The sequence below is a fragment of the Oryctolagus cuniculus genome, chromosome 18 (assembly GCF_051225735.1).
Source record: "Oryctolagus cuniculus isolate XC-2025 breed Fujian yellow rabbit chromosome 18, ASM5122573v1, whole genome shotgun sequence".
Lineage (NCBI taxonomy): Eukaryota > Metazoa > Chordata > Mammalia > Lagomorpha > Leporidae > Oryctolagus > Oryctolagus cuniculus.
In genome coordinates, this window is record NC_142884.1 from 19,564,587 (window position 1) to 19,589,357 (window position 24,771).

A 24,771-nucleotide genomic window follows, 5' to 3' on the forward strand; every position below is an offset into this window, starting at 1 on the left:
GTCCCAGCTGCTCCTCTTCCAAGCCAGCTCTCTGCTTATGGCCTTGGGAAGCAGTAGGAGATAGCCCAGGTGCTTGGGCCCCTGCACCCCTGTGAGAGAGCTGGAAGAAGCTCCTGGCTTCTGACTTCTGATCAGCTCAGCTCCTGCCACTGCAACCATTTGGGGAGTGAACCAGCAGAGGAAGACCTTTCTCTATGTCTTTCTCTGTCTATAACTCTACCTCTCAAATAAATAAAATATTTTTATTGAAGGACGGGGTGGAGCCAAGATGGCGGAACAGTGAGGGCGCACACCGATAGTGCGGGAAAATTTAGTTTAATAAAAGTGGAGTTATGGTAGCCTCAGAAAAAGGATCAGGAAAAAACTGCAGAGGAAACTCTTCCGGATCTAGTGGCTGTGACTCGGAGGACCTACTGGGAGAACAAGGTCACCCACCGCGCGGAAGCCGAGCTGCGGGAGCTGCATGGTCTGTGTGCCGGTGCAGGAAGGGGAGTGGATGTCACACAGACACCAGCAGGGAGAGCAGGGACGCCCAGGGCTCTGAGTCCACACATCGGTGCTGGAAGGGGAGGTGAGCTCAGTAACCTGAGACATTGGCGGGGAAATGGTGGTCAGAATCTAGAGGGGAGCGGGAAAGTTCACCAGACTGACTACGGGAGAGAAGGAAAAAAGGTGTGTGGGGGGGTACTGGTACAGAGGAGTTTCTCTCTCTGCCAACCTTGCAAAGGCAAGCAAGAGACAAAGAGCAGGCCTTCACTCTGGATTTAGATAACAACTAGGGAGAGCTAAGGAACTGAGTCACTACAATTCAGTAGCCTAGGCAACCCAGTGGGAGTCCAGAGGAGAAACAGAGCCTGCACAGACTCTTTGGGTAGAAGCCAGAGATCTGAAGCTAAATACCATCAATTCTGCACAGCAGTGCGGTGCGATATTACTTACCTCCTAAATAAATAAATAAATAAAAAGGAGAGATTTACCACGCATAACCTGAGGGTGTCACCTTTGCACACCCGTAACCCAGAAGAACCAAGCAGAGCTCTCAGGCCACACCCATCTCAAGCCTCCAAGGCTCCTCCAACAGCAGGCAGTCCACTTAACACAGACATAGTATAAAAAAAAAAAAAGCGCAGTGACGAAAGAAGAATTAACTATGCCAAGCAACAAACACAGAAATCGAGGGAACAAGATCAACGATGACACTATGATGCCTCCAAATAAACAAAACACCCCAAGCCAAGATTATGAAGATGATGAGATAGAAGAAATGCAAGATATGGATTTCAAAAAATTTATGATAAGAACATTTAGAAGTTTTCACAACACAACATATCAAAACTTATGGGATACAGCAAAAGCAGTATTGAGAGGCAAGTTAATAGCAATAGGTGCCTATATCAAGAAATTGGAAAGGTACCAAATAAATGAGCTTTCAGCACGTCTCAAGGACCTAGAAAAACTGCAGCCAAACCAAACCCAAATCTAGTAGAAGAGAAATAATTAAAAGCAGAGAAGAAATTAACAGGATTGAATCCAAAAAAAAATTACAAAAAATCAGCCGAGTGAGAAGCTGGGTTTTTGAAAAAATAAACAAAATGGACACCCCATTGGCCCAACTAACTAAAAAAAAGAAAAGACCCAAATCAATAAAATCAGAGATGAAAAAGGAAACATAACAACAGACACCACAGAAATAAAAAGAATCATCAGAAATTACTACAAGGACTTGTATGCCAGCAAACAGGAAAATCTATCATAAATGGATAGATTCCTGGACACATGCAATCTACCAAAATTGAACCATGAAGACACAGAAAACCTAAATAGACCCATAACTGAAACAGAAATCGAAACAGTAATAAAGGCCCTCCCAACAAAGAAGAGCCCAGGACCAGATGGATTCACTGCTGAATTCTACCAGACATTTAAAGAAGAACTAATCCCATTTCTTCTCAAACTATTCAGAACAATTGAAAAAGAGGGAATCCTCCCAAATTCTTTCTATGAAGCCAGCATCACCTTAATCCCTAAGCCAGAGAAAGATGCAGCACTAAAAGAAAATTATAGACCAATATCCCTGATGAACATAGACGCAAAAATCCTCAATAAATTTCGCGCCAATAGAATACAACAACACATCAGAAAAATCATCCACCCAGACCAAGTGGGATTTATCCCTGGTATGCAGGGATGGTTCAACATTCGCAAATCAACCAATGTGATTCACCACATTAACAGACTGCAAAAGAAAAACCATATGATTATCTCAATTGATGCAGAGAAAGCATTCGATAAAATTCAACACCCTTTCATGATGAAAACTCTAAGCAAATTGGGTATAGAAGGAACATTCCTCAATATAATCAAAGCAATTCATGAAAAGCCCATGGCCAGCATCCTATTAAATGGGGACAAGTTGGAAGCATTTCCACTGAGATCTGGCACCAGGCAGGGATGACCACTCTCACCACTGCTATTTAACATAGTTCTGGGAGTTTTAGCCAGAGCCATCAGACAAGAAAAAGAAATTAAAGGAATACAAATTGAGAAGGAAGAAGTCAAACTATCCCTCTTTGCAGACAATATGATTCTTTACTTAGGGGATCCAAAGAACTCTACTAAGAGACTATTGGAACTCATAGAGGAGTTTGGCAAAGTGGCAGGATATAAAATCAATGCACAAAAATCAACAGCCTTTGTATACACAAGCAATGCCATGGCTGAGAAAGAACTGCTAAGATCAATCCCATTCACAATAGCTACAAAAACAATCAAATACCTTGGAATAAACTTAACCAAGGACGTTAAAGATCTCTACGATGAGAATTACAAAGTCTTAAAGAAAGAAATAGAAGAGGATACCAAAAAATGGAACAATCTTCCATGCTCATGGATTGCGAGAATCAACATCATCAAAATGTCCATTCTCCCAAAAGCAATTTATAGATTCAATGCAATTCCAATCAGGATACCAAAGACATTCTTCTCAGATCTAGAAAAAATGATGCTGAAATTCATATGGAGGCAAAAGAGACCTCGAATAGCTAAAGCAATCTTGTACAACAAAAACAAAGCTGGAGGCATCACAACACCAGATTTCAGGACACACTACAGGGCAGTTGTAATCAAAACAGCATGGTACTGGTACAGAAACAGATGGATAGACCAGTGGAACAGAATTGAAACACCAGAAATCAACCCAAACATCTACAGCCAACTTATATTTGATCAAGGATCTAAAACCAATTCCTGGAGCAAGGACAGTCTATTCACTAAATGGTGCTGGGAAAACTGGATTTCCATGTGCAGAAGCATGAAGCAAGACCCCTACCTTACACCTTACACAAAAATCCACTCAACATGGATTAAAGACCGAAATCTACGACCTGACACCATCAAGTTATTAGAGAACATTGGAGAAACCCTTCAAGATATTGGCACAAGCAAAGAGTTTCTGGGAAAGACCCGGGAGGCACAGGCAGTCAAAGCCAAAATCAACTACTGGGATTGCATCAAATTGAGAAGTTTCTGTACTGCAAAAGAAACAGTCAGGAGAGTGAAGAGACAACCGACAGAATGGGAAAAAATATTTGCAAACTATGCAACAGATAAAGGGTTAATAACCAGAATCTACAAAGAGATCAAGAAACTCCACAAAAACAAAACCAACAACCCACTTAAGAGATGGGCCAAGGACCTCAATAGACATTTTTCAAAAGAGGAAATCCAAATGGCCAACAGGCACATGAAAAAATGTTCAAGATCATTAGGACTCAGGGAAATGCAAATCAAAACCACAATGAGGTTTCACCTCACCCCGGTTAGAATGGCTCACATACAGAAATCTACCAACAACAGATGCTGGCGAGGATGTGGGGAAAAAGGGACACTAACCCACTGTTGGTGGGAATGCAAACTGGTCAAGCCACTATGGAAGTCAGTCTGGAGATTCCTCAGAAACCTGAAGATAACCCTACTGTTCGACCCAGCCATCCCACTCCTTGGAATTTACCCAAAGGAATTTAAATTGGCAAACACAAAAGCGGTCTGCACCCTAATGTTTATTGCAGCACAATTCACAATAGCCAAGACCTGGAACCAACCTAAATGCCCATCAACGGTAGACTGGATAAAGAAATTATGGGATATGTACTCTTTAGAATACTATACCACAGTAAGAAACAATGAAATCCAGTCATTTGCAACAAAATGGAGGAATCTGGAACACATCATGCTGAGTGAAATAAGCCAGTCCCAAAGGGACAAATATCATATGTTCTCCCTGATCAGTGACAACTGACTGAGCACCAAAATGGAAACCTGTTGAAGTGAAATGGACACTATGAGAAATGGTGACTTGATCAGCATAGCCCCGACTGTTAACAACTTAATACATTATCCCCGTTAGTATTTTTTTAATCTGTTCTACTTAATATGACTGGTTTAATTCTGTAATTAATACACAGTTATTCTTAAGTGTTGAAATTTAACTGAAATGTGATCCCTGTTAAACATAAGAGTGGGAATAAGAGAGGGAAGAGATGTACAATTTGGGACATGCTCAAGCTGACTTGCCCCAAATGGTAGAGTTAGAAACATACCAGGGGACTCCAATTCAATCCCATCAAGGTGGCATGTACCAATGCCATCTCACCAGTCCAAGTGATCAATTTCAGTTCACAATTGATCATAATGAAAGGACTAAGAGTCAAAGGAAGCACATAAACAAGTCTAGTACCTGCTAATACTAACCAATAGAATAAATAAAGGGGAGAGTGATCCAACATGGGAAGCGAGATACACAGCAGACTCATAGAATGGCAGATGTCCTAAACAGCACTCTGGCCTCAGAATCAGCCCTAAAGGCATTCGGATCTGGCTGAAAAGCCCACGAGAGTATTTCAGGCATGGAAAGCCAAGATACTCTGGCAGAAAAAAAAAAAAAAAAACTAAATGAAAGATCTCTGTGAGTGAGATCCCAGTGGAAAGAACAGGTCTTCAAAGAAGGAGGTACTTTTCTCTGAAGGGAGGAGAGAACCTCCACTTTGACTATGACCTTGTCTAAACAAGATAGGAGTTGGAGAACTCAAAAGGCTTCCATAGCCTTGGAAACTCATGACTGGAGCATAGGGAGATTACTGATGCCATAAACAGGAGTGTCAATTGGTAAAGTCAACAACAGGAGTCACTGTGCACTTACTCCTCATGTAGGATCTCTGTCCTTAATGTGCTGTACAGTGAGATTTAATGTTATAACGAGTACTCACACAGTATATTTCACTTTGTGTTTCTATGGGGGTGCAAACTGTTGAAATCTTTACTTAATGTATACTAAACTGATCTTCTGTAAAAAAAAAAGAGAAATTATCAATTCCGAACTTGACTCTCACTGGGATGAAACATGACAATAGGTCTGATCTGATTTCATCATCATTTAAAAAATCATCTATTATTTTTCACTTTATGTTTCTGTGTGGGAGCAAACTGTTGAAATCTTTACTTAATGTATGCTAAACTGATCTTCTGTACATAAAGAGGATCGAAAATGAATCTTGATGTGAATGGAAGGGGAGAGGGAGTGGGAAAGGGGAGGGTTCTGGGTGGGAGGGACGTTATGGGGGGAAGCCATTGTAATCCATAAGCTGTACTTTGGAAATTTATATTCATTAAATAAAAGTTAAAAAAATAAAATACTTTTTATTTTATTTTTTTTTTGACAAGCAGAGTAGGACAGTGAGAGTGAGAGTGAGAGTGAGAGTGAGAGCGAGAGAGTGAGAGAGTGAGAGTGTGAGAGAGAGAGAGAGAGAGAGAGAGAGAGAGAAAGGTCTTCCTTTTTCCATTGGTTCACCCCCCAAGGGGCTGCCACGGGCGGCGCGTTGAAGCCGGCGCACTGTTCCAATCCGAAGCCAGGAGCCAGGTGCCTCCTCCTGGTCTCCCATGCAGGTGCGGGGCCAAGCACTCAGGCCATCCTCCACTGTACTCCCAGGCCACAGCAGAGAGCTGGTCTGGAAGAGGAGCAACTGGGACAGAATCCGGCGCCCTGACTGGGACTAGAACCCGGGGTGCCGCCACTGCAGGCAGAGGATTAGCCTAGTGAGCCATGGGGCTGGCCAAGAAAATCTTTTTCAAAAATGATAAATAAAGGACTAGTGCTGTGGTTCAACGGGTTAGGGCCTAGGCCTGTGGTGCCAGCATCCCGCATCCCATGTGGGTGCTAGTTCGGATCTTGGCTGCTCCACTTCCAATCCAGCCCCATGCTATGACCTGGCAAGGCACTGGAGGATGGCCTGGGTCCTTGGGCCCCTGTGCCCATGTGGGAGGCCCAGGGAAGGTTCCTGGCTCCTGGCTTCAGGTCAACTCAGCTCTGGCCATTGCAGCTGGTTGGGCAGGGAAGCAGTAGATGAAAGACCTCTCTCTGTCTCTCCTTCTCTCTCTGACTTTCAAATAGATAAATAAATCTTTTTTAAAAAGATAATTAAAGTTTTAAAACTGTAGAAGGAATGATGGAAAAAGTGAACCTCACCGTAGCAAATTCAGAATGCCTGATAGGGCCTGGCGCTGTGGTGTTGCAGGTAAAGCTGCTGCCTGCAGTGCTGGCATGGCATACAGGTGCCAGTTCTAGTCCCAGCTGCCCCACTTCCGATCCAGCTCTCTGCTATGGCCTGGGAAAGCAGAAAATGGCCCAAGTCCCTGGGCTCCTGCACCTGTGTGTGAAACCCAGAGGAAGCTCCTGGCTCCTGGCTTTGGATCGGCGTAGCTCCAGCCGTCGCAGCCAGTTGGGGAGTGAACCAGTGGATGGCAGACCTCTCTCTCTCTCTGCCAGCACGCACAACCTCAGTCTGATCATGAGAACATCAGGCCAAGTCAAACTGAACGTTCCTCTGCAGCATAACTGACCAGGACTCTTCAGAAGCGTCCAGGCCATGAAGGAAGACTGAAGAACTGTCCCCGACTCTGGGAGACTAACCAGACAGGACACTGGAGGCAAGCTGGAGGCCTGGCTCAGACCCTGGACCAGAAAAAGGAAACCAGTGGGAACACTGCAACACTCCGGTGAGGGCCAAGGACACTTTAGTTAGTACACTATCTTGCTTTGTAAACCACACACAGGGCTCTTTCTGCATGACCAATCAAGCACACAATGCACACAACAGAGCATAGCTCTGGCCCTGCTCTGGGTGGGGATAAAGACCCCAGCTACTTCCTGTGACACACCCCTCTCCACACTGCTGCTTGCACCAACACAAACTCACATCCCAGGGCCCCAGTGAGGTGACCTGTGCTCACCTGTCTGCTGCAACATCAGTTACCTGTGACAAATCAAAACACAAGCTCCCTGGGGCAGCGATTCTGAGATCTCTGCGTCTCCACAGGCTGGCACAGAGAGGGATCAGTACATGTCGGCTAAGCCAACAGTGTAGGGGCAGCTGTGGGGAAGCGGCTGCTATGGTCCTCACTCTGCCCACTAGAGCACCCATTCGCCACCTCCCATTTGATCTCTATCAACTTAACCTTTCTACATCTCGCCTATGCTTTGGAAAGAAAATCATAGGACAAGGTATAGGCAGTAGAAAATCAGGAGAAACCAGTATTTAGAAGGAATAAAAATAAAATAAAAAGTCAAGATCAGAATAAAATATTTTACATTTCTCTTGTTTGGATCTATCACATATGCTACCACCATACTTCAAGAGTTATTTTAGTTTTTTAAATGTTTATTCATTTTTATTTATTTGAAAGGCAGAGCATCAGAGAGGGCAAGAGAGAGAGAGAAATCTTCTATCTACTGGTTCACTCTCCAAATGTCTCCAACAACTGGGCCTGGACCATGCCGAAACCAGGAGCCAGAAACTCCACTCAGGTCTCCCTCACAGGTGGCAGGTATTCAGGATTCCATCCACCATTTGCTGTCTCCTAGGGCATTAGCAGGAAGCTGTCCTGGAAGTGGGCAGCCAGGACTTACATCAGGTACTCCAGTATGGAACCAAAGGTGCCCCAAGCAGTGGCTTAATCGGCTGTATCACAAGATCCATTCCTTCCAAGAGTTGGTAAAAGATCAAATGGGGGGGGGCGTGCTGTTGTGCAGTGGGTTAAAGCCCCAGCCTGCAGTGCTGGCATCCCATATGGGCACTGGTTCGTGTCCTGGCTGCTCCTCTTCTGATCCAGTTCTATGCTATGGCCTGGGAAAGCAGTAGAGGATGGCCCAAGTCCTTGGGTCTCTGCACCCACGTGGAAGACCTGGAAGAAACTCTTGTCTCCTGGCTTTGGATCAGCTCAGCTCTGCCACTGCGGATTTTTGGTGAGTGAACCAATGGAAGGAATGGATTCGCTCTCTCGCTGACTCTACTTCTAACTCTTACCAAAAAAAAAAAAAAAAAAAAGATCAAATGAGGAAGTATATAGAGAACATTTACCCCACAGCCTGGACATAATCAATGTTCAAAAGTAGTAGTTATTTTTATTTTTACTAAGGTAGTATCTACACTACATCTAGATAATTACAGGGGGCAGGTGTTACGGGGTACCAGGTGGAGCCACCATCTGTGAAGCCACCATCCCATTATGGGCACCGGTTCATTTCCAGGCTGCTCTACTTCCAATCCAGCTCCCTGTTGATGGCCTAGGAAAAGCAGCAGAACGTAGCCCAAGTGCTTGGGCCACTGCTACCAACATGGGAGACCCAGATGGAGCTCCCAGATTCCACCTGGCCCAGAACCAGCCATTGTGGCCATCTGGGGGTAAGCCAGTAGATAGAAGATATTTCTCTCTCTCTCTCTCTCTGTAACTCTGACTTTCAAATAAAAAACTTACAAGGATAAAGTACAATATAGCAGTTCTAAAACTATTCACATAAAAAATACTTAATGAGCTTTTCTTTTTTAACAAATATTAGATTTCTAATAAGATAAAGTCAAATAACTGAAGAGAAATATCAATCTAAAATAACAGGTAAATCAGTCTCTCTGCACACACACACAATAAACACTAAAGATACCCAACTTTGCAAGTGAAAAAATGCAAGTTAAAACAAGAGATCATGTTCACCAGGCAAACAAGCAGAAATTAAAAAGCCTAGTAACAGGGCCGGTGCTGTGGTGCAGCAGGTAAAGCCACTGCCTGCAGTGCTGGCATCACATATGTGTGTCAGTTCAAGTCCCGGCTGCTCCTCTTCCAATCCAGCTCTCTGCTATGGTCTGGGAAAGCAGTAGAAGATGGCCCAAGTCCTTGGGCCCCTGCACCCATGTGGGAAGACCTGGGGGAAGCTCCTGGCTCCTGGCTTCGGATCGGCACAGCTCTGGCCATTGCAGCCAACTGGGGAGTGAACCAGCGGGTGGAAGACCTCTTTCTCTCTGCCTCTCCTCTGTGTAACTCCTTCAAGTAGATAAATAAAATCTTTTTTTTTTTTTTAAAAAGACTATTAATGAGGTTGCATAGGAAAAGAAACCCCAATAATGATAGTATAAATTGCTATAATCTTTCTGGAAGGATATCTGACAAATCTGTCAAAAACTGTAATACACATTAAGAAAACTATTCTTAATAACATGTGAGTGCAAAGGCATCACCTGCCAAAGATGACAATGAAAACCCAGTAAGAAAAGTTCCTCTTGGGGCCGGCACCATGGCGTGGCTGGTTAAGCTGCTGCCTGCAACGCCAGCATCCCAAATGGGTGCCCGTTTAAGTCCTGGCTGCTCCACTTCCAATCCAGTTAATGCTCCTGGGAAAGCAGTGGAAGATGGACCAAATCCTTGGGCCCTGCCACCCGTTTGGGAAACTAGATGGAGGTCCAGGCTCCGGGCTTCAGCCTGGCTCAGTCTCAACCATCACAGCCATCTAAGGAGGAAACCAGCAAATGGAAGATCTCTCCCCCTTTCTTTTCAACTCTTCAAGAAAAATCCTTGGAAATTAAAAAAAAAAAACTTACTCTTAAGTCCTCCACCTACCCCAGGGGTATCCTGAGGGTGGAAAAGACCCCAGAGTCCTGGAAAGGGGGTCAGTAGGAAGGGGGTGAGAAGGACAGGAAACGGGTTGCCCCAGGGGTAGCTGGGTAGCACAAGCTGCTGCCCAAACCACACCTGGATGGCCTGCAGCTGGCTGCTCTGCGAGAGGAACAGCACAGGGGCTGCAGAGCAGGATGCCAGAGAGCAGCCGAGCAGGACACACGGACCCAAGCAGAGACAAGCTGGCTTACTGGAGCATACTACTCTGAGGCTGGTCCCAAGAGTGATGCACTCACCTCCCAAGGGAACTGTGGTGATGGGCATGGTGGGGCGTGGAGCACAAGGTCTCCAAAGGGGCCACAGAGCAGAGGTAACTTCCGAGTTCAGGGCGCACAGTGCACCAGTACCAGCTTATGCAAATAGAGACAGGACTGGGCTGCTCCCTATACAGCCTTTCTTCTGTTAACACCACAGTCTGGGAAGTGAGAGACAGAGGAGCTCCAGGTGAGAGTGGCTGCCCCACAGACTACAGAAACAGAAATCCAGCCCTCAGTAGTGCTCCTTAAAGAGCAGAGATCACAGGCACACCGTGCAGAATACAGCCTGGTGCAGGGGCCCACTCTAGGGAACCATCACACAGTAACCACACACCAGGAAGAAGGAGCCGTGACAGGGATGTAAGTTACGTGGATGTACCCACATTCTTATGGGAACACACAGCACAAAATGGCTTGAAAATCTAGCTGGCTGTCAAGAAGAAACTGGTTAAATCCAATAACCACATCAGTCATAGTCACCCATGAAAAAGACTCAAAGTGGTTAGGAGAGGGATATGGATTGGCAAAGAACCTCCACAGCTACTCCTAAGCTAATTCTGCAAACAAGACAGCCTGTTCTCTTCCTAAGAAAGTCCATGCCCAGAGAGGTGTCTAACCTCATGGACAGAGGGTAGGATCCAGGCTCAAGGGGGTGTAAGTGCAGACAGAGGGCGGATCCAGGCTCACAGGGGTGTGTAAGTGCACCGACAGAGGGCGGGATCCAGGCTCAAGGGGGTGTAAGTGCACTAACAGAGGGCAGGATCCAGGCGCACAGGGGTGTGTAAGTGCACTGACAGAGGGCGAGATCCAGGCGCACAGGGGTGTGTAAGTGCACTGACAGAGGGCAGGACCCACGATCACATGGGTATGTAAGTGCACCAATGGAGGGTGGGAAGGTCACAGCCCACAGAGGCCTCCAGGAGGAAAGACGTGGGACAGAGGCAGGCATGTGGTCAACTTTTTTTTAATGCTCCAGCAGTTTTATTTCAAGAAAGCTTTTCTTTAGAATTACTCTACTACTTTTTATAAGTTGTTTTTTTAAGTCAAAAGGCACAGAGCTCAGGCCCGGGAGGGGGTGCCTGAGAATTCTACTCACAGCCAGTTTGACCAGCACCAACTCAGAGGCTGCCTCCTGCAGAACCCAGACCTTCAAAACCTGCTCGCGGGTAACTGATGGCACATAAATGCAGACACGAACTGAAGGCGTTTACTCATGATTCCTGTGACTTCAGAACCTGTACTTACACAATCTCGGCGCTGTCTTCACAGAAGTCAATGTGCAATGTAACAGGCTTCATGCAGTACAACCGGAACTTTTTGCTCTGTAGGGAAGCTGCATAAATGATTCCACTGCAACTCGGATGCTGACAAATGAAGCAGAGAGAGTTCCATTATAAAACACACAACACAGAACAGACTCCTTTATAGCTCACCTAGGTCAGTAACATGCTTGCCGTAAAACAAAGTAAAGGACATCCCTTTCTGATTCTAACACAGCCTCCAACAGATGCTTGGAGACATCTGGCCAAGGGGACAAAACTGCTTCTTGGAGGGTGGAAAAAATCTTTCTGTAAAAGCAGAGAGATCCTACATAGTGATTCAGTGTATCTGTGGCATCAAAATTTCATGGCACAGGGGCAGGAATTCAGGGAGAGTGTATCTGGTGAGGCTCCTCAGGTTAAGACACACTGTGCAGCTGGCACTGTGGCGCAGGTGAAGGCGCCACCCACGGCGCCAGTGTCCATGCGAGTGCCAGCTTGGGCCCAGATCCACTGCCGATCCAGCTCCTTGCTAATGCGCCTGGGACATCAGTGAAGACAATTCAAGTACTTGGGTCCCTGTGCCCACATGGGAAACTCAGATAGAGTTCTGGGTTCCTGGTTTCGGCTTGGCTGTGGTGGGTATTTGCAGGAGTAAACCAAAGGATGAAAGATACACTTCTCTTTCTTTCTCTCCTTTTCTGTCACTCTGCCTTTCATACCACAAATCAGAAGGAAGGGAGGGAAGGAGGGAGGAAGGGAGGGAAGGAGGGAAAGAAGGAACAGAAATACTGCACAGGGGCAGGCATGTGGCCTACCTGCTGGGATGCTGCTTGGGATGCCCTGATCTCGTGTCAGAACACCTGGGCTCCAGTTCTTGTTCCACACCCAATCAGCCTCCTGCTGGTGCAGGCCCTGGGAGGCAGCAGGTGGCTGGGTCTCTGCCACCCACAGGAGAGACCACATTGAGTTTCCAGTTCCTGGCTCCAGCATGGCCTACCCAGGGCTGTTGTAGGTATTTTAGAAGTGAAACAAGAAGGCACGCACGTTCTCGTGCGCGCACGCTCTCTCGTCTCTCTGTCTCTGTCTCTCTCTCTCTCATCTCTCTGCCTTTCAAATACATAAAAAGTGAAAAATAAAAGGAAACACTGAATAACAATGAATAAGCCTGTGAAATAAATTCCACTTACTACGTGACCAGAATTACTCCAACAGTGCTGTCTATGAACAGATGTTTTAATAATTAGTATTTGCCAACTTTGCACAAAACAGCTGATGGACGGCGAGGTGACAAGTAAGGCAAGCAACAGACATGTCAACATATTTCCTCACCATCAAGCAGCTCTCTTCCCTGAAGCCCTACCCTTTGTCTTAGACAGGTTAGAGCTCTACTTAATCGTTTGATTTTCTTGCCAAAAATAAACTCAAAACACCAAATACAAAAGGAAAAGCTCCCCAGATGGCTAAACACAGTAAGTACTTTAAAAAAAAAAGATTTATTTATTTGAAAGAGTTGCACAGAGGGAGAGGGGGAGGGAGAGGGGGAGGGGGAGGGGGAGGAGGAGAGGGAGGGGGAGAGAGGGAGAGAGGGAGAGAGAGAGAGAGAGAGAGAGAGAGAGAGAAGGAGGGAGGAAGGGAGGGAGGGAGGGAGAGGTCTTCCATCCACAGGTTCACTCTCCAATTGGTCACACTGGCTGGAGCTGTGCGGATCTGCAGCCAGGAGCCAGGAACTTCTTCCAGGTCCTCCTGCACACGGGTGCAGGGGCCCAAGGACTCGGCTTTCCCAGGCCATAGCAGAGAGCTGGGTCAGAAGTGAAGCAGCCTGGGCTTTTTAACCGGCACCTATATGGGATGCCGGCACTGCAGTTGGTGACTGTACTGCTATGCCACAGCGCTGACCCCAAGTACTTTTATAACAATTATGGTCACAGAGGTGCAGAATCTCAAGCTGGGGAGGCACCTACTTTTCCCTTGAGTATCTGCAAATCCTCCATGTCTGATGAGCCCTTCTGCCACGAAACTCCTCTACGTGAGAGACACCTCTTACTGCACCGAAGGCTAGCTGGCTCTGCTCTTTTTGCACTGGAATAAGAGTCCTTGTGTTTGCCTATTAAATGGACATCCTTTTACTCTGGGACAAACCATGGGACAATTATCACTAAACACCAACAGTGACTTGTGCTGGCTTTTTCTTAACATTTATTTATTTGAGAGGTAAAGTTATAGACAGAGAGAGGGAAAGACAGAGAGGTTGGTCTTCCATTCTCTGGCTCACTCCCCAAATAGCTACAATGGCCAGAGCTGGGCCAATCCGAAGCCAGGGGCTTCTTTGGGTCTCCCACGTGGGTGCAAGGGCCCAAGCACTTGGGTCATCTTCTGCTGTTCTCCAAGGCCATGAGTAGGGAGCTGGATTCAAAGTGGAGCAGCTGGGATCTGAACGGGTGCCCATATAGGATGCTGGCACGGCAGGCAGAGACTTAACCTACTATACCACAGCACCAGCCTCGTGTGCTGGCATGTTCCCTCCCCCCTCCCCACCCAGAAACCATTTATTAAAACTTCATGCATTTTACCAATACAACTTTAGGAACACAGTGATGTGCTAATGTTTTCTAGTGAGCTGTGACATGCAGTCCCACAGTCAATGAAGGTTACTGTCAGGACGAGCCTGAACTGTCTCCGCACCCTACGTGATAGCCACACCTTTACTCTGTGACGCAGAACAACCAGGAATACGCACTTGAGTATATAATCTGCTCTCTGCAACCTGAGGGTGGCCATCAATTTCCTCCTCCATGGAGACACGGAGAGTTTCTCTCTACCTCCTGGTGGTGAGGCAAACCGCACTGAAGGACCCACCCCATCTCACGTGCAAACTAAGAGGACAGGCCAGAGAGCAGCTGGCACAGGGCACCCAGGAGACGAGAAGGGAACAGCCTGAACCTGCCCTGCCCCACCCTAGGCAGGCAAGTGGAGAAAGGCCACAGTCACTCTCTCTGTCCTCATTAGGACCATTTGCTCCTCTAGTCATGGATGCAGAATGGAAACCTGCAGTCTTCCTTCATCATTTATCTGAAAGTCAGAGACAGAGAGACAAACAAAGATGCCTGTCCACTGGTTGATTCATTTCTCAAATGCGGCAACAGCCAGGCTGACACCAGAAGTCCAGAACTCAGTCTCCCGTGTGGGTGGCAGGGGTCAACTTGAGCCCTCATGTGCTGCCTCCCGGGGGTGCACTGGCAGAAAACCAGAGTGGAGAGTGGAGCTGAGATTTAAGTGCAGGCACTCTGATGTGATGCACAGGCATCCAAGTCGTGACTTCATCACCGCGTCAAATGCCTGTCCCAAGTTTTCATTTCTTAAGGCACAAAAATGCTCAATGTCTTCTTTTCACAAAAGGTAATCCCCTTACTTTAAAAACTGACATTCTCCTTTAAAATTCATCATTATCTCCTTAAAGAGAGTAAGGCAAACAGACATAAAACCACACATACGTACTTTTTAGATTTTACTGGAATGTACCTGGCGAAGTCTACAAGGAAACACTCTGCCAGGTAATGGTCTGCTGAAGACATGACTGACTTAATGACGGCCCTGCACCAGCACCGTAGCTCCGGACAATACACCACACAGACCTGCAAAACAGAAGGCAGGCTTTATTACGTTCAGCAGTAAAACCTCTAGTCACGTGATGACAGCCCTAAAGGCTCCTCTCAACATCGTCTCAGCCTGTACCCAACTTACAGGAGATGACACAGGTGTAGGAGGCTGCCCAAACTGAGCACTGTCTCCCAGGAAAAGGCCCCCCAGGAAACAGGGATCAGCTGAAAGGAAAGTGCTAAACGGGAAGAATTCCAGCTCACCAATACAGAAGGAGTGGGAGAAATCACCATATTGACAACTAATGGGCTGGCGCCGCGGCTCACTAGGCTAATCCTCCGCCTTGCAGCACCAGCACACCGGGTTCTAGTCCCGGTCAGGGCGCCGGAGTCTGTCCCGATTGCCCCTCTTCCAGGCCAGCTCTCTGCTATGGCCCGGGAAGGCAGTGGAGGATGGCCCAAGTGCTTGGGCCCTGCACCCCATGGGAGACCAGGAGAAGCACCTGGCTCCTGGCTTCGGATCAGTGCAATGCGCCAGCCACAGCGCAGTGGGAGCAGCGGCCACTGGAGGGTGAACCAACGGCAAGGAAGACCTTTCTCTCTGTCTCTCTCTCTCACACTATCCACTCTGCCTGTCAAAAAATAAAAAAAAAAAAAGAAAAAGAAAAGAAAACAAATGAGGGGCCCATGCTTTGGCATAGTAAAACCACTACCTGCAGTGCGGGCATCCTATATTGGTGCCGGTTCGAGCCCTGGCTGCTCCACTTCCAATCCAGCTCTCTGCTATGGCCTGGGAACACCGTAGAAGATCGGCCAAGTCCCTGGACCCCTGCACCTGGCGTGGGAGACCAGGAGGAAGCTCCTGGTTCCTGGCTTCGGATCGGCACAGCTCTGGTTGTCGCGGCCAACTGGGGAGTGTACCAGGGAGTAGAAGACCTCCTCTCTCTCTCTCTGCCTCTCCTCTCTGCGTAACTCTGACTTTCAAATAAATAAATCACTCTTTAAAAAAAAGAAAACAAATGAAAGTGGATTCGGGCAGTGACAGCCACTGAATGGAGAGAGCATGAAGTGAAACACTCACAGCAGTGCCACGAAGGAGGGGTCATCCTAGCATGGCTTGCAAGTGGCGCTCTCTCCCATGTTAAACCCACGTGAAGGTAACAGCACACCTGTTCTTCAAAACAAGTGACCCCGAATCTATTCACAGTGTCCTGTTTAACCACCTCTCCACAAAAGGACAGGGAGAAAGTGCTCACCTCCTGGGTAAATGCTCACTGTGAGGAGGCCATCATGCTTTCCCAAACAAGACTGCACTTAAAGGACCACTGACCCCGTTCCATCCCTCCAGTAAGTCACTGCTATGGAAAAATAACAAATTGGTTACTAAGGACATTTGTGGGCACGAGGGAAGGAATTCAGATGAGGTCTTGTCTCCCTCCTAACGAGTGTTCATGTCCTTCCCCTCCACGCTATTACCGAAGTTCACACTTGGAACATGGCTGACCCAAGAGAAAATCAGACCACAGCAATGGTGGCTGAGGCTGCACGAAAGCAAAGAAGCCCTGATGTGGAGCACAGAGCAGAAACAATCCCAAGTCAGTCAAATCCCAAGTCAGTCAAAGCCATGAGCAACCAAAGAGGGAGGCACTGGCCCAGAACCGAAAACCCCAGGTCCTCTTTGCCAAGGTCCGTATACCTGCCCTGGCTCCCACCGCCAGGAAGACGGCCCTAACACCTGGATCTGGATGGCATCTATCCCAAGGCCCCACTTGGACCTACACAAGCACCACCCCCTGCCACCATCAGCCTGAGTCTCATGCAACCCAAAAACCTAACACAAGGCAACAACCATGAACGTTAAAATACTCTAATCACATTCATCATTCTAAGCTCCTGAAATATTTTTAACAATTATCTGGTAGACAGAGCACTCCCACCCAATGATTCACTCCCCAAGGCCCACAACAGCTGGGGGGGAGAGGGTGAAGGCTATGAGCTAGGAACTCAATCCAGGTCTCTCAGGTGGGTAACAGGGACCTAATTACTGGAGCTATCTATCATCTGGTGCTTCCCAGGGTCTGTGTATTAGCAGGAAGCTAGAATCAGGAACCGAATGCAAACACTCTAACATGGTGGTGTTTCAACTACCTGGCCAAACACCCACCCCTACATCCTGATTAGTGTTTCAAGATAGGATAATTAAAGGCTGGTGCTGGTTCCAGTTCCGGCTGCTCCACTTCCAGTCTGGTTCCCTGCTAATGAGCCTGCGAAAGCAAAGCAAGATGGTCTGAGTCCTTGGGTCCCTGCACCCACGTGGGAGATCCTGATGGAACTCCTGACTCCTGGCTTCGGCCTGGCCAAGTCCTGGTCATTAAGGCCATTTGGGGATTGACCTAGAGGATGGAAGATCTATCTGTCCCTCTAACTTTGCCTTTCAACTAAATAAATCATTAAACAATAATAAAGATACAATAAATAAAGTGCATTCAGATACATACCTGTCCTTCTTCCAACATTAATGGTTTTATTTCTGTATCTTTACACATGCTGTTATAGAAGTCATTCATGGCGCTATTTAGTTTTTGATAGTCGACTTCATGATCCAAAAAGGGACTACATCCTTTTATAATAACCCAGAAGCAATCTGGATCTTCAACCTGCAGAATTTTTAGAAGATTATAAAATAATGCATGATTTCTTTTAAAACCAAATAAACCTCAGAACCATGTAACTTTCTAATTTAAGTGATCTATCATTTTTGACAACTACCTTTCTCTTAAATGGTCATACCAAAGAGCCAAAGATAAAATTTAAAACATGTAATCAATAATATGCAATTCTCAATTATGTAGTACAACTCAAAAAGCAATCAGTTCTATTTGGTCTCCTGTAGCTTAAAAATATAAATATTAAACATATTCTTCTTATTAAAATACCTATTAAAACATCCATATATACAAAAGGTTCAGAACATTTTTAGTATTCTTTTTGTGTAAGAAAAATAAGTATGAATATATATACAGCCTGCTCATATTTTTTTAAATGACAGCAGATGAACCAAAACAAATACAGATTACCTCCTACAGGAGAAAAGAATGGAGTGGAAAGAATAAGGATGAAACTTAGACTTCTCTGAATGGGTCTTATCTACTATTGTTATTAGAAACCAAGATTTTTATTGTTAGGGGAAAGAATTATAAAATGGAAAATTAAATTTTTTAAAAGATTTTATTTGTTTGAGAGGTAGAGTTACAGAGAGAGGGAGAGACAGAGAAAAAGGTCTTTCATCCGCTAGTTCGCTTCCAAAATGCCCACAATGGCCAGAGCTGGGCAGATCCAAGACCAGGAGCCAGGAGCTCCTTCTGGGACTCCCATGCAGGTGCAGGGGCCCAAATACTTGGGCCATGTTTTACTGCTTTTCCAGGCCATACAATAGAGCTGGATAGAAGAGGAGTAGCTAAGACATGAACTGGCGCCCATAAGGGATGCCGGCACCACAGGCAAAGGCTTAGCCTATTATTCCACAGCACCAGCCCCCCAAAATTAAGTTTGATTGACAACATCACTAAGAACTCATGATTTGGGGCCGATGCTGTGGTGCAGTGGGTTAAAGCCCTGGCCTGAAGCGCCAGCATTCCATATGGGTGCCGGTTCGAGTCCCGGCTGCTCCACTTCCGATCCAGCTCTCTGCTGTGGCCTGTCAAAAAAAAAAAAATCGTGAGTTTTTTTTTTTTAATTTAATTTTATTTATTTGAAAGAGTTACAGAGAGAGGTAGCAGTAGAAGATGGCCCAAGTCCTTGGGCCCCTGCACCCACGTGGGAGACCTGGAGGAAGCTCCTGGCTTCGGATTGGCACAGCTCCGGCCGTTGCAGCCATCTGGGGAATGAACCAGCAGATGGAAGATCTCTCTTTCTGTCTCTACCTCTCTCTGTAACTCTTTCAAATAAATAAAATTAAATTTTAAAAAAGAACTCACGATTTTTTTCTTTTGACAGGCAGAGTTAGTGATAGAGAAAGGTCTTCCTTCTGTTGGCTCACCCCCCAAATGGCCGCTACAGCCAGCATGCTGCACCAATCTGAAGCCAGGAGCCAGGTGCTTCCTCCTGGTCTCCCATGCAGGTGCAGGGCCCAAGGACATAGGCCATCCTCCACTGCCTTCCCGGGCCACAGCAGAGAGCTAGACTGGAAGAGGAGCAACCGGGACAGAATCCAGCGCCCCAACTGGGACTAGAACCTGGGGTGCCGGCGCCACAGGCGGAGGATTAGCTAAGTGAACCATGGCACCGGCCAGAACTCATGATTTTTCAGAGGTTTTTCCTAACTCTGTCTACTGAAAAGGTATGGAAGCAGAAACACCCAGAGATATGGAGTCTAAGTTACCAGTGGCAGGAATAGAAGAGTTCACCTTAGTAATCGTATTATTTTTCTGAATGTTTGACTATTCTGATAATAAATAACTGGAAAATGAATAGCAGTCATTCTGGCAAGGGCAAAATAGTGTATAAGTTACACACACAGCACAATTATGAACCCTGAAAAAACACAAAATAAATGAAGAGCTAGCAAAAGCAACAGACACTGGAGAGCTGACCCTCGAAAGAAGGAACTTCACTGGGCACTTCCCAGAACACCTCCCAGTTGTACAGAGTGGCAACAACGCAACACAAAGTCACACTGTGGCTCGGGGAATCAGAGCTGTCGGTGCCAGTGAGGATTAGGGGGAGAAATTCTGAAATAGAGCCATAGAGGGAGCCCTGATGTCTGCACATCAACACCCCTCCCACCCTTGCCAAGTCCTGAACGGCAATGGGGGAGACAGCAAGGAGTACTGAGTAAGTGAGCAGTGCAGGGCTCAGAGGAGCACGCAGTTACAGCTGCTGCCCCTAGAAACAGCACTCCGGGCATGTGGCTCCATTCAGTCCTTCGCACTCAGAGACAACCAGATTCCAGCTTCCAGCAGCACAAGGCCACAACCCTGGGATGACTGCAATTATTCATTAAAGTGCTCACTTGAGTGGTGAGCATGTGGCCTAACAGTCATGACACTCACTGAATCCCCCCGCCAGAGTGCTAAAGATTCAATATTCAGTTCCAGCTCCTGACTCCAGCTTCCTGCTAATGCAGAGCCTGGGAGGCAGCAGTGATGGCCCAACTGGGTTCCTGCTACCCATGCAGGAGACCTGGAATGGGTTCCCTACTGCCAGCTTTGGCTTCAGTCCAGTCCTGGCCATGGCAGGCGTTTGGGAAGTATATCAGTAGATAAGAGCTATTTCTCTCCCCCGCCCCCTGTTACTCTTAAATAAAATGGATAAATAAATAAGCAAGCCTGCCTGCCTGCCTGCCAGCCTGAGAAAGCTCCACAATGCCAGAAGAACTGACTGTTCAGGCTATCATCTGAGGCAGGCCCCAACCTTCCGTTCTTAGAGACTTCACTCAAAAAAGCTTACAAATCTGTAAGTGTGTCCCTGCTCAGTAGCCACTCCTATGAGGCCAGGGCCGCCATGCCAGTTTCTGCAAGAAGACAGCGTGCTAACTTCCATAACTTCCAGCTAGCACACACAGCTGGGATCACCGCATTTACCCTGAATGACCTCTTCTCACTCTTCCCTTGAGCTGTGCCAACCCCAGCCCTCCCTTTAAAACACCCAGGCACCTCCGCACCACTGGTAATGGAGCTCAGCTCTCCTCAGGAGGTACTGAATAAAATCTGTTTTCACTGCTTTAACTAGTCTCTGGCCAAGTCAAAACTGTGCTTCTTAGTGAAATAATAAAGAAAGGACATGGATTGTAAGATTGGAATGGAAAAGATAAAACGGTTTAGGTAAGCTGCAAAAGGTGTGTGGAAGTCTTAAATGCTTATAAAATTTTCTTGTTAGCTACAAAAGTTATCAATCTGTTTTTTTTTTTTGACGTAAGATTAAAATCTGATCCTCTGTAAAAGCAATGAGGTTGATGAAATACATAAGTGTTAATAGATATTTGGGAAAATAGTCTTTTTGTATCCTACTGAGATAATCTTTGTCTCATTAAGTTCTACTTGTTTAAAAACAGCTGAGTTTTAAAAGTTTTAAAGTTTTAAAAGTCTGTTTAAATATGGACTTGTTTTACATGTCAAGCATAGAAAGCCAAGACACTGTGGCAAAAAATGTTTTACATGAAGGATCTCCGTGAGGCCCCAGTGAAAAGAAGCAGCCATCAAAAGAGGATGTACTTTTCTCTAAAGGGAGGAGAGAACTTCCACTTTGCTTATGGCCTTGTCCAAATACTGAGAGTTGTGGACTCAAAAGGCTTCCTTAGTCTAGGCAGCTCATGTCAAGAGCCTCGGGGGGTCACTGACATCATAGATTTAAAAAAATTAACACTCTTAAGATTTCTTTATTTGAAAGTCAGAGTTAGAGAGAGAGGTCTTCCATCTGCTGGTTCACTCTCCAATTGGCCGCAATGGCTGGAGCTGTGCCAATCTGAAGCCAGGAGCCAGCGCCCATATGAGATGTCCGCACTTCAGGCCAGGGCGTTAACCCTTTGCACCACAGCTAGCCCCATTAATTTTTTTTTCCTCTTTTCTTTTTTTTTTCTTCCGACAGGCAGAGTGGACAGTGAGAGAGAGAGAGAGAGAGAGAGAGAAAGGTCTTCCTTTTTGCTGTTGGTTCAACCTCCAATGGCTGCTGTGGCTGGCGCACCGTGCTGATCCGATGGCAGGAGCCAGGTACTTATGTGCAGATTGTATGTCTATATAAAAATTATTAAAAACGGTTTTGATTGCTTATGGATAAAAAACACTCATATAATGCCGGCGCCGCGGCTCACTAGGCTAATCCTCCGCCTAGCGGCGCTGGCACACCGGGTTCTAGTCCCGGTTGGGGTGCCGGATTCTGTCCCGGTTGCCCCTCTTCCAGGACAGCTCTCTGCTGTGGCCAGGGAGTGCAGTGGAGGATGGCCCAGGTGCTTGGGCCCTGCACCCCATGGGAGACCAGGAAAAGCACCTGGCTCCTGGCTCCTGCCATCGGATCAGCGCGGTGCGCCGGCCGCAGCGCGCCGACCGCGGCGGCCGTTGGAGGGTGAACCAACGGCAAAGGAAGACCTTTCTCTCTGTCTCTCTCTCTCACTGTCCACTCTGCCTGTCAAAAAAAAAAAAAAACACTCATATAATACTGCTAAATTAACACAAATTACCTTTCTGGTGCACCTGACTTAAATAAATATGATAAATAGGCTGTTCTCAATTTGTTGGTACAGAAAAACTAAAAAAAAAATTTTTTTTTAAGTTATTGACATGTTTGCATTTGGGTCTGCTGGTCAAACAAGTTGCACTTGTGTTAGGTATTTGCAACCATAAAGGTATACTATTTATCTAAAAACAATATAGTTAGAGGTATAATACAGTGCTCATTGCTCCCTAAAGTCCAATTTAAAGTTGTTCTTTGGCAAATTAATAACAAAATTTATAGACAAATTAGGTAAATGATCTTCATGTTTTGATCGTACTTAAAGAACATAGCTCTCCTCATGGGCATTGCATTGTTTCAAAAAAAAAAAAAAAAACTGTCAAAACATGCCTGTGACTACAGACTTCTAGCTCAGCCACCAAAGATTAAGGACAGAACTCAACAACCCCTTAACTGACATCCTAGAGGATGCCTCTGTGGTCTGCTTTAGCAGGAGGAATGTAAAGATAGGTGTCAAGCCAACTAATAGCTACTTTACATAGTGTTCTGCCATCAAAGAGACCCAGTGAGGCCAGTCTACCCCAAATGGCATCAGGCTTCAATTTGGAAAGCCAGGAGATGGGGCAAACAGCCATCCTGAAAAAAAGCCAGCCTCTACCAAATTCTGTCAAGAGCTGGGTGAATGGAATTGCCTTGGGGCTGAAGGGATCCCAGGTTAGAACCACAGATCCTACTGGCTCCAAGCTCAAAGAGCCCTTTACTCTGCCAGCTTCCAAGATAACTACTGCCATTGAGGGCAAGGCCTCGGGTCAGGACAGGCAGGACTGCAATCTTCCTTTCAGAAGTGCCGCCTGTTCTGTACTACCCTCCTGTTCAAGCCAGCTCTTCTCCCAGGCCGCCTAGGTAATGGAGTCAACAGGGCGTCTTCCCTCATGAGGTTCACACCTTTCTTATGATGTCTCTTCCACTATCCCATGTAAAGACAGAGAGAGGTTGGGCCTCATACGTACCTGGCCAGGCCTACATGCCTCTCTCTGTGAGAAAACCTGCTCCTGGTTTAGAGAACACATTTCCTAGGTACTCTAATAATGATTCAATCTTTTTGTTTTAGATCCTGTTGTATCTAATTTGCTTGTTAGACCTGCAAATTCCAGACTTAGAAAGCCACAAAGTGGGGAAAAAGTCCTCTATTTTAAAAAAGACTTCTCGGGGCTGGCGCTATGGTGCAGCGGGTTAACACCCTGGCCTGAAGTGCTGGCATCCCAGATGGGCGCTGGTTCGAGTCCCAGCTGCTCCACTTCCGATCCAGCTCTCTGCTATGGCCTGGGAAAGCAATAGAAGATGGCCCAAGCCCTTGGGCCCCTGTACCCACGTGGGAGACCAGGAAGAAGCTCCTGGCTCCTGGCTTCGGATCGGCGTAGCTTTGGCCATTGTGGCAAATTGGGGAGTGAAACAACGGAAGGAATACCTTTATCTCTGTCTTTCCCTCTCACTGTCTAACTCTACCTCTCAAATAAATGAAATCTTTAAATCAAATAAAAAAGCCTTCAAACAGATAAAACAAATTCTTAGAAATAAACAGACCCTTGTTCCATCCACCCCTACTACAGTCAAAGTCCTCAAGATAGCTCCCTGGACCCACCACAACACAGACAGGCAGGTGGCCTGAAACTGGAGTGCAGCTCAAATCCAGCAATACTGTACAAGCTGAGCCTCTGACACAGGAGGGTCAGCCCTAAAGAGACCAGCAGGGCCGGTGGCTGCAGAGAAACTCCGGAAGTGGACTGACTTACCCAGGGCCGAAGCTTGAGGGAACAGCTGCCCAATAAAATAAATGCAGCGATCCTTTAGTTTTTGTCTCTTTAGATTGGTTTTAAAATTTTAAGCAACTTTTGTATACAAATAGGTGATGAGGACAAGATCATAAAAACAATTACTGATCAAACGAAAAAGGTCACCCTTGGGGCAGGGGTTGCCCATCCACCTCAGCAGAGGGCCCAACTGGACCCTCAGCACCATGGGCTATGCGCCTTGAGGGGTGGCTGACAGTAATGGAGGCTGTTCATGAGATGCTGCGCAGTGCTGGGGGTGGGATGCCCCCTAGCACCTGTGGGGGCCGTAATTAAGAAACGGCTGTTTTCCCCTGAAGTGCTCTAGAAACACAACGCAATTCCAACAGGTTTTACTGGTTGATTTTTGCAGGGAAGGGGTGGTTACAAATCAGCATGCTAATAATGAGCTCCTCCTTGGAAAGACAAAGGAATTAGGGGCTGGTGCTGTGGTGCAGCGGGTTAAAGCCACAGCCTGCAGCAATGGCAAACCATATAGGCATCAGTTTGAGTCCTGGCTGCTCCACTTCTGATCCAGCTCTCTGCTATGGCCTGGGAAAGCAGCAGAAGATGGCCCAAGTCCTTGGGGCCCGGCACCTGCGTGGGAGACCTGGAAGAAGCTCCTGGCTTCAGATCAGATAAGCTCTAGGCATTGCAGTCA

At 46.6% G+C, this 24,771-nt stretch overlaps 1 protein-coding gene across 1 annotated transcript in view; it reads right to left on the reverse strand.

Annotated features, from left to right (window-relative positions):
• Positions 1-24,771, reverse strand: part of LOC149120812 (putative ATP-dependent RNA helicase TDRD12) — a 31,045-nt gene that overhangs the window by 644 nt on the left and 5,630 nt on the right. The window contains exons 2-4 of the mRNA XM_089319323.1: positions 17,613-17,771; positions 15,014-15,150; positions 11,502-11,620 (exon numbers count right to left, since the gene is read on the reverse strand). Coding sequence (XP_089175449.1) covers positions 11,551-11,620; positions 15,014-15,150; positions 17,613-17,771 — 366 coding nt within the window. The 3' untranslated portion in view covers positions 11,502-11,550. The remainder of the gene's footprint in view (positions 1-11,501; positions 11,621-15,013; positions 15,151-17,612; positions 17,772-24,771) is intronic.